Genomic DNA, 12,744 nt, shown 5'->3' on the forward strand with positions numbered 1-12,744 from the left:
TTGCCTTTGAGTACACATGAGATATTTCTGATTTTGAAGGGCAAAGGTTCTCCCACACCTGTTCGATTGTTCTATTCCACACGGCTACACAAACAACACGATTTTATTTGATCTACTACAACCACCTCATTTCTCTTTATATAACACTAGATTAGGTCCCGTGCACGCAAGAATATTCGAATATTAAAATTTGACTATATTTTTTATAAAATATTTAATTGAAATATTTATCCTTAAATCTAATGCGTAATTAATAAATCTTAAACATACTTATTTAATCATCTAATATGAATTTTTCTCTCTAATACGTATTATATATTTTATATGCTGAATATGATAATTTGACCACTATATTTGATACTCCGGATGTTTATTTGACCAAACTATCGAGTAAATGTTTTCTATAATTAATATGTCGATTTGACTAAATATTTCCAAAATCGTCTAATACTCTAATATTCTTTAATCTTAATTTTTTTCCCATACATAGCAGTTTATACAAAAAGAGAAATAAAAATAAAAATAACGCAAATATCATTTTAGGAAAGAGTTTTTTGGTGGGACAAGTTTTCACCAGGAAATGACATGTGTTATTCATGGTGTCTATTTTAGTATTCCCTCAGTATTTATCTAAGGGATACACTTGCCTTTTCCGGTCGTATTTATTTAAGAGATACACTTGCCATTTTTAGTAACTTATCAACTCCACCATCTTATTAAATAATACATCTAATTTACTCTATGACCTACCATCCTATTAAACAAATAATTTTATAAACCCATCTCACCTCCCACCCCACCAAAATGACATGGTCCCTACTTGTTTATTTATTAAAAATCTACCCAACCCCACTTGCTTCATTATTTTATTCCATTCAATTCTTCTTCTTAATACCCGTGCCCGGCCAAGTGTATCTCTTAAATAAATACGGAAGGAATATAATACACCGGACAAAAAAATAAAAATAAAAATAAAATTGAGAAAAAAAAATTAAAATTCTTACCAGACCTCACAATTCTAGTGAAATTTGATTTGCAAATTGCTACAACAAACCCATTACTCCACCTCACAATCTATTTTTTTTTACTTTCAAAGATATTTCTATTTTCATAGGAGGAAAAAAAATGAAAAAATTAGAAAGAAACAGAAAAAACGAGAACCAGAGCAAATCAGGTAAGTAGGTAACTGAGTCCTGACGGTCTCCAGTATCCAGTAGTATCAACAATGGTAGCTCACTCTCTCTCCATTCTATCTCCTCTCCCTTCAACCTCTTCCTCCTCCGCGACAACCACAACCTCTACCGCCGACTCTCTATCTTACCCTCAATCTATCCACTTATTCAATCTCTCTCGCCGGAACCCTAAATCTTCCTCCCACTTCCTCTCTCCTCCCCGAGCTTCCTCCACCTTTAGAACACCTCCATCTCCGCCGCAGGAAGATGATTCCATGTCTTCATCTCCGGAACAGTTTCTTCAAAACAATTCCATCGCCGATTTCATGAGGTTTCGCAAACGCTCTGATGGTGGTGATGGTGAATTGCAGACTGCTGTTGTTAGCTTCCGCAAGAAGTTCCCTTGGTCTATTTTCCGCCCTTTCCTTAAGGTAATTTCCCTTTCTTCACTTTATTATATATTTTTTTTGATTTTGGGCGTAATTGGGGTTAATTGATTTGTTGTTATCTAAATTTACAGGTTGATTTAGTTTCCACCATTCACATTGGAGATAAAGAGTAAGTTAATTACTCCAAATCGAATTTTGATTCGATTTTTCGACGTTTTGGAAGTAATGTGCTTTGATAATTGGTTTTGCAAATTATGCTTCAGAATCACCAATTTGATTGATATGGCTTTTAATTGAATTGTGTTCTTCACTTCATTAAGCTGAAGTCTGTTAAATGTTACTCCCTCCATCCTATTTGTCATTTAAAATATCTATGTGCTATTACACTTGTTAGTTTAAAATCGCGATGTAATAATACTTCTAATTTTGAATATTAATGCAATTGTTGGTAACATAAGGCTTAAAGACACTCTAGTTAATAGCACCGACTTAGCACCAACGCGAATGGTCGGAACTCAGAAGCAATGGACTTAATTTAGACTTTTTAGTATTGAATAATATATAGTTGTTATACATACATCTAGTAGTGTGTGTTTCAGGGAATGTAACTTTCTGTAGTTTGTGTTTCCATACCAGTGTTACCTAATTCTCTAATCACCCCACGAACCGCGAACCAAATCAACGAATTATAACATAAAAATGGTACATTTTGGTCTAATTTAGCAAATTAGGTAGCGAATTGCGTACCCGTACCCAATCTCATACTAGCGAATCACGTAACACGGTAACAGTGTTCGATACACATGAGATTAGCATTATTGGTGCAATCGTAAGGGGTGTTTGATATGCTTGAAACAAATGTTGAAGCATGAAATGCTCGTTTGCACTGTGTGTGTCGGTTGTTTTTACTCCAAATGTGTTTTTCCATTTCCTTTGTTGTTCCTTGGATTTATTTTTGTTGCTTCAGTTACTAGATGTGTCTCTGTTCTTACATGAGAATATGTATAATCAATATTTTACTGATATGTGAGTTTTGTGTCCCCTCTTCCATTCCTCTGTTTTGAACTCGGGGAGAGTGGGGAGTTAGGAAATTGAATATGATTTTATTAAGCTTTCGGCCCAATTAGATATGGACCTCTTGGTCAGCTGGTCTTCTCTAAAGATGTTATTATGATTGGTTAAAATTAGATGGTCTGTTCAATATTTTGCTCATGCTATGGCATACCAAGTTGGAATGACAGTTTTTGTATTAAATCTTCTCTTACAGTTCCATCATAAAAATTTCTACTCTTACAATATGTTTGATAGGAAAATTTGGAGGGACAAGAGAGGGAAGAAAAAGAGATTTGTTTTCCCTTGTTTGGATATGACATAGGGAAAGGGATGGGAAATAAACGGAACCTTTTTCCTTTCCATCATTGGGAAATAAATCCATCATTGGAAAGATTTGAAAGTAGAATGGATTTGCTAATTAGAGTATTTCATGGTCTGTAGTTTCCGATTGGAGCTGCTAAGACAATAATGTATTTGCTCCTCAACAAATTCAGAGCATGTACAACTATGCTAAGTTACAAACAAATGTCCAGCTAAACCAATCTGGAATTCCGACAGATGGGTAACTATCTAATGCTTGATTATGCACAGCTAGTGCCTCATCATGACTGAACCCTCATGTGCTTCATAGCTTTCTTAGGAGGTCTAGTAACTTGATGTTGAGTTAATATTATAGTTTATTCGAAGCTTACAAACTGTCTTATTGAATAGGAGTCGTGTAATCCTAATCGAAAAAATAATTCTGCTAGGGGGCTGCACACCAGTGAATTTCTTTGTCATCCCTGTTTTTTCTTTCTTTCCTTTCCCTTTTCTGGTAGGTGGGGCAGCACTGTGGAGGTTGTTTGTTTGTCTGTTTTGGTGGTCTTGTTGATAAAGCTAGCAACTGTCCTCAGATGTATACCCACTGTGGGAGTGTGGTCCACATTTCTATGAACTGATGTCTGTTACTGTGCAGATACTTTGCAAACTTGCAGAAGGAACTTGAATCCTATGACTGTGTCCTTTATGAAATGGTGGCTAGCAGAGAGAGTTTAGAAAACCGTCGAAATGCTGCGGCTAAAACGAGGCTCAAATCTTCCCGTTCACGAGGCTTTAATATTCTTGGATTTATTCAGAGACAGATGGCTCGGATTCTTATGCTTGATTTCCAGTTAGATTGTCTTGATTACCAGGCGGAGAACTGGTACCATGCTGACTTAGATTTTGAGACCTTCAAGGCACTTCAGGTACAATATTTTCTCCACCTTAAATCCTCCTATTTTAAATTTGGATATGAATGTAGACCATAATACTTTCCAGACAATGTACATAAGAAGGAGTTGAGTAATTCTATAAGTTTATCAACAATACATTCATATATAACCTAGGCTTTCAGCCATGAGGTTTTTGTCATCTGCTTTACAAGCAGAATATGACTGAGCTCATTGAACAGGCAGTTGCCAAGCTACAGAACTTGAGACTTCAAACCTGACATAATTTTATTTGGTCTTTCAATCTTTCAGATGGAAAGAGGTGAAAGTTTCTTTACATTTGCAAGAGATATGACCATTAAATCGACAAAAGCTTTGATACAAACAGAAATTCCTGAAAATCTTGACCCTGTGAGATCCAAGCTTTTATGGGCATCCCGTGTACTTCCTATGCCACTTGTGGGCCTTCTTATCATTGGAGGCATCTGTACTGATGTTGGAGGCCAGGTATCAGAAAACCCTGAGCTTGATGCTTTGTCTAGGCTTGATTTTGGTGCTGCAATGAAGGTTTTCCTGGCAAAACGTCTTACATCTGAGTAAGTATATGCTGAATTTTCTAAATATATGCAGCTAGTTTTCATTAATTACCAACTCATATATTTTATTTTGAAATTTGGATTTATTCTCTTGCAATGAATCATGATCAATTGTTGAATAATGAACTGGCCAAAGAAATAAAATAAAATTGAATATGCAACCTCAGAGTGCAAGTAGAGATGGTAAAAATGTATGCACTACCATCCCTCCCCCTTTTTTTTTGGTGAAAACTATCCATCCTTTTTAAGTCAAGGGGTTTATCATTAAGTTAATGACATTGTTTTGAACCTTTTCTGGTTCAATAACTCTATGTAGATTGTGTATTCTGTGATGGCTGTGAATGCATAGATCACATGATTTCTGGTTCTAGTGGCATGTCGACTTGTGTACTCTTCTAAAACACATATTGGAAGAGTTAAGGAGATTGCAAGTTCGGGCATTCTAACCCTAAATTACAAAGCTTTAATTAAGGTTGTTTTTTATTTTGTTTCTCCTCTTTGTTCACTTACTAAAGAAACAATTTCATGTCAAAAATAAAAGAAAATAAGATTATTGTACAAATCTTGTCTTGACACAAAGCATATGCCTAAAATGAAAGGAATTTAGGGAAGTAAAGTTTTCATTTCAATCTCAAACAGCTGTAGGTAAATTTATTGTGCCAGTTGATAGTTGAACTTGGGATGGATTGGGGCCATCCTTTGGTTTTCCGGTTGATAGGTGAACTTGAGATGGATTGAGGCCGCTCTTTGGTTTGGACCTGCAGTAGACAGCATACAATATAAGTTGGAGGGCACCAAGTAGCGCTCCTATAGCATTGCTTATCAGAATATAAGGATCAAATATAAGAAGGCCATATGCACTCCAGACAATTCCATTAATGAAGGCAGTTAGGGGTAGAGACAGTGGCATGAATTCCACACGTTTTGTCTGCATAACAGTCCACATAGAAGTAAGAGGTGCTCCATAGAATACGATCCCAAAGATATCACAGAATACTCCGAGAAAATTGGATCTCGCACCATGGTTGTTGAAAACGAGGAGCGTGATACCAGCTAAAAAGCTAGAACCCCCAATTCAGCACTAAGACATAATTTGTTTTTAATATTACTATATTAGGTGTACTAAACACAATAAAACTAAGAAATGAATAATTTTAGATTCCAGCTATTGCATATGATTTTATTTAGTATTAATACTACCAAGTTTAAATCCTAATAGTGGGTGAAAATGTAGTAATAATCTATACTCTATACTAAATATATCTTTTTATAAAATACTCCTTCCGGCCCGATAAGGAAAACAGGTCGAGTATTAAGGGACGGAGAGAGTATTATTGTACTGATGTATGTATTATAATTGCGATATTGATGTTGTAATGTATTACTAAATATTTGAATTAAATAAATATTGTATTTTAAACTTTTTTTCATCATGAAAATACTACTAATTATTATTCTACATTTCGTCGCACAATCAAACCGTCGTGCATCGCACGGGCTAAAAACTAGTTTGATTTCATTCCTTTTACTTTTAACTGTGTATATCCAGTATACAATGACATAAGAAACGTTCATAAAGAGACCGATGCAGTTCACTGTTGTTACCGGAATGCTATGTGGGTGTACAAATGGCATAGAATAGAATACCCATAGGACACAATTCATTATCCCAGCAACATAAGGGTGAAATGTGAACTCTTCAACTGATTTTTTCTTCAGGAATCTAAACATTGTAGGCATAGGTGATGCAAGTCGGATGAAAGAAGTTATGTTACCAATAATGCCAATAATGGTATGAATAGCATCCACATTCATCATATTGTTGTCTTGAATAACTTGCTGAAATAAACCTGCCACCAAATCAGAGAGAAATGTGAAAGTATCAGAGAAGTCAGCTTGAAAGTAAGAACTTAATTCTAGATTGAGTCGGAAACTCCTACTTTATTTTTTTTCCCTGTTGGTTTTATCTATTCTTTATCCTTTTGAGTTGTCAGCTTGAAAGTAAGAACTTGAGTTCAGCTTTCGGTCTTTACCAGTTTTACATTTGCTGGTTCTATTTGCTTTATCATATATGTTCTCAATACCAAGGATTACTGGATGGTTTACTAATTGATAATTGTTCGTATGTGAAGGTTCACGCAAGTGACAGCAGATGTGGAGGAAAAGTCAGTTATAATTGGTGAGAGAAACAAGGCAGCAATAGATGCACTTGAGAGTGCTATTGAGGAGGGCAATAATAAGATAGCCATACTATATGGTGGTGGACACATGCCAGATTTAGGCAGACGGTTGAGGGAGGAATTTGACTTGGTACCTACTCAAGTTCAATGGGTAACTGCGTGGGCAATAAGGAAACGAGCTTTACAAAGCAACTCGTTCCCATTTCTCAAGACACTGGCTGAGATCTCAGGCTGGCCAATAAATCGTTACCAAACCTTGGCACTCCTTATTTTTTCCTCAGTCCTTGCTCTAGATCTTTGGTTTTGGGAGCTATTCTTTGGAAGTACTGCTAATTGGATATCACAAATCGCAGCAGACGCTGGACACTATTTACACATTTGACTGATAATGCCTATTAATATGGCATCGTTGATGATATGAATATGGGTTGTTCCATATGTGCATGTGTAAATATTGCTGTAATTTTCAGAAGAAATAGTGACAGTCACATAAAACACAACTATTCGTCTAATGGAAGCCAAACAATAGCAGAATGCTAGTTTCATTTTGATACATGTATGTACAACTATAATGTCTTCTCCTTGTACTCTATAAGAATTATTTTCATAGTGTTTGTCTATAATGTAATAAGACTACATATACTGGAACATTCCCTTCTTAATATCAAAGCCAATGTTCAGGGATTTGTTATAACTTTCAAGTACTTTCTATTGGGAAAGACAGTGGCAGATCAAGGAATCCGTAAAATAAATTTGAATTACAGTCATACCAGGTAAGATTACAAAAGATTCAAACAAATATGTACATTGTACTCTGATGAGTTTTCGTACTTGTGATTTTCTTACATCGTCATCACCAATTCGTGAGAAGATAAAAAAAGTCTTGAAAGACACGAACAAACTGTATAATAACCATGATATTAAAGCATACAGAATACAACGAAGCCTAAAAGGTTAAGGACTTACTGAATATACCAGCACAAAACCTTCTTTCTGGAAAAAAAACAGAATGGTTAAAATCAAATTTGCATTGGATATCACTCAAACTCTGTTGAGACCCTATGTTGTTCATATGTAAGTTGTCCCACATTGGAGAAAAAGGAAATAAAATACCACCTTATAAGCTTGTGAAGTCACTCCCACTATTGCCAATTGGTTTTAGTGTGGAACCTCCGTTAGACTTATAAGTGGATCGAACTCTCCTCCTCCTTATTGGGTTACCCAGGTCCATTTCGTATTTCTCTAAAATTTAACAAACTCAGTTTGAATGACATATTAATCTAACATTAGTTTTTTAAACTCTTACCTTGGGCTCAGAGGCAAATCTCTAGGAGGGAGCATGAGTTATTTTGCAAATGATTTCAAACAGTTACAGACTTTCAGGATTCAACTTAGGAACATTTTGTGAAAGTTTCAGATTTCACCTGTACCTGTGATTTTTGCACTGGTTCAAAGTGCAATCGTTGCACCGCCTTAGGAAGTTAGGAGCATGAGTTTTTTATCCTAGGCACATTTTGTGTAAGTTTCAAATTTTCAACAGATTCAGACTTTCAGAATACAACTAAACCATTCTGCATGTTTTCGTGTTTTACATTAATTTTCAAGTTATTTCTAACCTACAGGGTTCATAAGATAATAATCTCGCTGAGTGCATAAGGAAAGAAAGAGAAAGTTCATAAGCAATCAGTATGATCAATGCAGAATGATTATACAACATCTCGTTCCACTAGTAAAGCGTAAGTGCACGATTAACAAAAGCAATTACACTTAAATTAATCAGACCAAAGACTCAAATCAACAAAAAAACCCTGCAGGAAAATTTGGTTTATAACAGTTTCAAAGTTGCAGGATAGTAACTGAGGTCATCTGAGAAATGTAAGTCATCATAACCTCGCCGAGTGCTAGACATTACAAGGAAAGAAAGAGAAAGTTCATGAGCAATCAGTATAATGTTTGCAGAACGATAATACAACATCCCATTCCACTATTAAAGCGAACAGTGCATGATTAACAAAGCAACTATACTTTATTTAATCAAACCAAAGATTCAAATCAGTAAAAAAGCAGCAGGAAAACTTGGTCTGTGTTATATCAGTATATCACTGCCCTTTAGAAATGCAACTTTTTTTCAGTCTTTAAATTCGGATCACCCATATTCTATCTTGTTCTAATTTAAAGACGAGAAAAAAAGAAGCTCAATTGTAATCATACTAACCCCTGGAGGAGGACTGTTCATGTATTACCACCATCATTTTCTAGACTTCTTTTCTACAATTTAGACTCAACGTTCAAGGTCATTTCACTTTAATTACTTTCTCTGTTTTTCTCTCGATCTCAAAATGTATATTAGTACTACTAAGGGAACGATATATATATCCTCTTTGATCATTCATATCTTAAATTCATTTTAAGCAAAAAAAAATATAAAAGTTAATATTTTGAAAATAAAGATGAATTAACATTTAACAAGATCCACACTATATTTTATCTTAGTGTATAAATCACCCATGATAGTCATAATAGATAATGAAAATAGTGTAAAAATACGTTTCTAGTATTAAAAAAAAACATAGAGTGTTAAGTTTTCTTTATGCACGAATATTAAAAAATTATTATTTGACCATATTTTTTATAGAACATTTAACTGAAATATTTCTCTTCCTAAACTAATGAATAATTAATAAATCTTGAACATACTTATTTATTATCTAATATGTAATTTTCGTTCTAATACATATTAGATCTAGTGAAATGAGAACGGTTTATTCCAATATTAAGGTTGAATTATCTTCATCAATAATTTCGAGTTATTTAGGGTTTTTTTGAAAAAAAAGACCAAAAAATTATATACTTTCATCCTTTTAGCCTTTTTAGGTCTACTTTACGTCCTATGTCTATAGCTATTAGCTACGGAACTAACCCTAGGACGTTCGATAAGGTCCTCCTAAAATTTATTACTCCGTATTAATTAACACAAACAATAAAAACATTTGGGGAATCAATTTTTATATATGAATAAGTTTGAAATTATGAATTCCTTCCTCCAAATGATTATTAATGGCAAATGATAAATCCAAGTAAAAATTTCACTAAGTAAAAATTTCCTTGGATTTATCACCTCCCATTTTAATTCATCTAATTTATCAAATGATTATTAATTCATCTAATTTACGAAATGATTAAACTGCGGCATTCACGGCCCCTCTCAAGTCTAGATAAAGGAGGAGGGTGGCGGGGGATTTGTGGCGGCCAATATAAAATTAACCACATTATGCACATGAACAAAATCCATCTAATTTACCAAAAAAAATACGCACCTTAACTTGTTGTTCACTCGGGTGCCTCTTAATCGTGTAAACGTGTTGATAACAATTAGGGAGAAGCTTATGCAATTGGCTTTGTTTAGGGTTTTTGGAGGTCTTGATAGTTGATACTACACCAAAATAATTAGGTTAAAACTGGCTCACCTCTTAGGAGGTCGATGCTCGTATATGTAGACCTGTAGAGAAAATATTTACAACAATTCGTACTTATCCTTGTCATTTAAAATAAATCAGTAAACAAAGTCAATCTTTATTGTTATCTTCTGTAAATTTAATTTACCATATCGGAATGACATTACTAATTTTGATTCATTGATTAAAGTACCCATTAATCGATCCATTATTTCATTGACCAAAATGCAATTTGGAGCCCATTCATTTAAACTGAATGAGAGTGATGGATAGCTTAGTTGGTTAGAGCTTCCATCCCGGTTCCAGGTGATCCTGGGATCGATTCTCATCCCCGCCCTTTGTGGCTCATTCGCACCAAAAAAAATTTAAACTGAATCGAAATATCTTTCTTATGAAAGGTTATATTGTTCATTTGTTGGGTGGATGTGAAGTATCATGCATGCTATCTCAAACAAATCATTTTTCTTAATGAGGAAACATGAAGGACCGTTGTTGAAATTTGAAAATAACTTTTTGGTTAAGCAACTAGTCTAAAGGAAAAGAAGGGAGGAGAGATAAGACTAACTTTAAGAATGTGTCTCGAACATAAAGCTAGGTCGTTTGGATTATGTCAACTCGGTTTGGTTCATAGTTTGATAAAGAAATAATCGTGTTTATTTTGGATTTGGGTGAATTTACTTGGCGGGTAATCGGGTAGATGTCATTTTTTATCGATCACTTTAGTCTCTATTTGGCTTAACTGAATTTGATTGAATTAACCTATTTAAACTTTACATAACTTAAGTGGACTTATTTTTGTGTTAATTTGTACTTTTATGAAATGAACTTATCTAAATTTACTTTTGTTAAAATAAGTCAAAATAAGTTGAAATAAACAGACCCAAAAATAGATGACTCCGTATCTATGAACCAAACACTTTCAACGTCGACTTCTCATTCCGTTCACAAGGATAACTACATAACTGATTCACTGAAATTCATCAACATACATAAATTCTTTTCCTTGTAGGAAATATGGCCAAAATAAATACGTACAAAATCCCACACAAGACCATTTAACTTCGAAGCCACTAAGAATCCCACTTCATGGAAAGTTGAAAAAGAAACAAAGACTAAAGTTGAAGTACTATCATTCACATTTTACCAAAGAAGATAAAGTGTAGCATGCAAAAAGTGCCACTTTGCGTCTCTATCTTCGTCACTCAATCCCCATATCTTTTATGCTACTTCAAATTTTTCATCAAATATCCTCGAAATTTGACTTTATTTATTAAATACCCTCAGCTCATAGTTTCACGTATTTACCATATATCCTCGGGTTTCATTTTCTTGCATGACGTGACCTGCCGTTAAGTAACCGTTGAGGCGTTGAATACTTGAATGACTGTTAGAAACTTTCATTTTTTTACCATATGTCCCACTGGTATCTAAAACTTTCACATATACCCCTGTTAAGCAACAACTAGGTTTTCAAAAAAAAAAAAAAAAAATCTTTAGCCCAATATTTCTATAACTTTTGAGAGTCTTAATTAAACACTGGATATATTTTTTATAATGTTGCTTTTTTCGAATTATCTTTTATACTAGCTGTTAGATTGCGTAATTTTTGTAAATGCTCCAAAGTTGAGAGGTTCCCGAAAAGACATGAATTCGAAATGTATATTCTCTGTGATGAATATTAATTGTACCTCCATTAATAGAACTCGGAACACAACATATGGCATCATAGAACATATTTTTTTCTTTTTCTCTGTTCCTTTCCTTTTCCTTCTATCCCTTGCTTATAACGTTTATTTGCTTATACTGATGATGTGCAAATTGCTAACTGTAATGCCTGCAGATTGAGACCAACTCAGAATTTACAAACAAAAAGCGAGGTTTTTCGAGGCCCCCGAGGTTTTTCAATATTATAAAAATATAAAAATATATTTAGCGCTTAAGACCCTCAAAAGTTATAGAAATATTTTAGAAATATTAGCTAAAGATTATTATTAAACTTTTTTTAAAAAACTAGTCGCTGCTTAACAGAGGGATGTGGTGAAAGTTTTAGATAACCTATGGTGAAAAAATGAAAGTTTCTAACAGTCACTTAACGACCACTTGACGACAGGATCACGTCATGCAAGAAAATGAAACCTCGGGGGTATATGGTGGATACCTGAAACTACGAGGGTATTTGGTGAATAAAGTCATACCTCGGGGATATTTCATGAAAAATCCGTACTTACTCCGTTTTTTACATAAGTCAATTATTTAGTCACGTTTACCAATGTACAATTTCAAACATTAACATTTTGGATAAGAAAAAATTATAAAAAGTATATAAAAAATATTTATAGAGACGAATCTAACAAGACCTAGCACAACTATGTTTTTTCTTAAGTAAAAATTACAAAAGGAAGTCAAAGAAGCTTGTGTGAATAATGTCCAAAACCTAATTGTGTCATATAAATAAGAAAGGAGGAAATATGTAATATTTCTCAAAAAACAGAGCGATTTCTGTAGATTTTTTTTTGGGCAGGCAAATAAAGATACATTGATAGCTCAAAAAAAAAAAATACAACAGTGCTAACAAGCTATTCCAACTGAAGCAGAAACAACAAAGCAGGCTAAGAACACCTATTAAACAACCCAAGAAAACTAACAAGCCTTAGAACAATACAACCATCCTAAGATTACTTCAAAATCTTCATAATTAGCCCGGATTTT

The 12,744-nt window shown here is 34.0% G+C and overlaps 2 protein-coding genes across 3 annotated transcripts; one reads left to right on the forward strand and one right to left on the reverse strand.

Annotated features, from left to right (window-relative positions):
* The first annotated feature begins 1,115 nt into the window (after positions 1–1,115).
* LOC110803394 (uncharacterized) lies at positions 1,116–7,274 on the forward strand. The gene is made up of 5 exons (XM_022008900.2): positions 1,116–1,603; positions 1,693–1,730; positions 3,570–3,840; positions 4,117–4,400; positions 6,533–7,274. Exons 1-5 carry the CDS (start codon positions 1,226–1,228, stop codon positions 6,960–6,962), a joined length of 1,401 nt encoding a protein of 466 aa, XP_021864592.2. The 5' UTR covers positions 1,116–1,225; the 3' UTR covers positions 6,963–7,274.
* Positions 5,020–10,084, reverse strand: LOC130467925 (uncharacterized). 2 transcript variants are annotated; one of them, XR_008927987.1, is made up of 4 exons: positions 7,697–10,084; positions 7,547–7,573; positions 6,176–6,250; positions 5,020–5,158 (listed from the first exon to the last, which is right to left on the reverse strand). XR_008927987.1 is itself a non-coding variant. In XM_056837013.1 (4 exons), the coding sequence occupies exons 2-4, from the start codon at positions 7,668–7,670 to the stop codon at positions 5,052–5,054; spliced, it is 306 nt and encodes a 101-aa protein (XP_056692991.1). In that variant the 5' UTR covers positions 7,671–7,822; positions 9,898–10,084; the 3' UTR covers positions 5,020–5,051. The 2 variants fall into 2 exon arrangements, 1 of the variants encoding a protein (XP_056692991.1); XM_056837013.1 differs by having other exon boundaries at positions 7,547–7,822; positions 9,898–10,084.
* Between the last annotated feature and the right edge of the window lie 2,660 nt (positions 10,085–12,744).

Source organism: Spinacia oleracea, chromosome 2, assembly GCF_020520425.1.
Source record: "Spinacia oleracea cultivar Varoflay chromosome 2, BTI_SOV_V1, whole genome shotgun sequence".
NCBI lineage: Eukaryota > Viridiplantae > Streptophyta > Magnoliopsida > Caryophyllales > Amaranthaceae > Spinacia > Spinacia oleracea.

Coding starts and splice junctions, on each gene's coding strand:
- LOC110803394 (XM_022008900.2), top strand. CDS start 1,226: ATGGTAGCTCACTCTCTCTCCATTCTATCTCCTCTCCCTTCAACCTCT. Junction 3,841..4,116: donor AGACCTTCAAGGCACTTCAG/GTACAATATTTT, acceptor TCAATCTTTCAG/ATGGAAAGAGGTGAAAGTTT. Junction 4,401..6,532: donor GCAAAACGTCTTACATCTGA/GTAAGTATATGC, acceptor TCGTATGTGAAG/GTTCACGCAAGTGACAGCAG.
- LOC130467925 (XM_056837013.1), bottom strand. CDS start 7,670: ATGTGGGACAACTTACATATGAACAACATAGGGTCTCAACAGAGTTTG. Junction 6,251..7,546: donor GTTTTGTGCTGGTATATTCA/GTAAGTCCTTAA, acceptor ATTTGGTGGCAG/GTTTATTTCAGCAAGTTATT. Junction 5,159..6,175: donor TACCATTATTGGCATTATTG/GTAACATAACTT, acceptor TGTCTACTGCAG/GTCCAAACCAAAGAGCGGCC.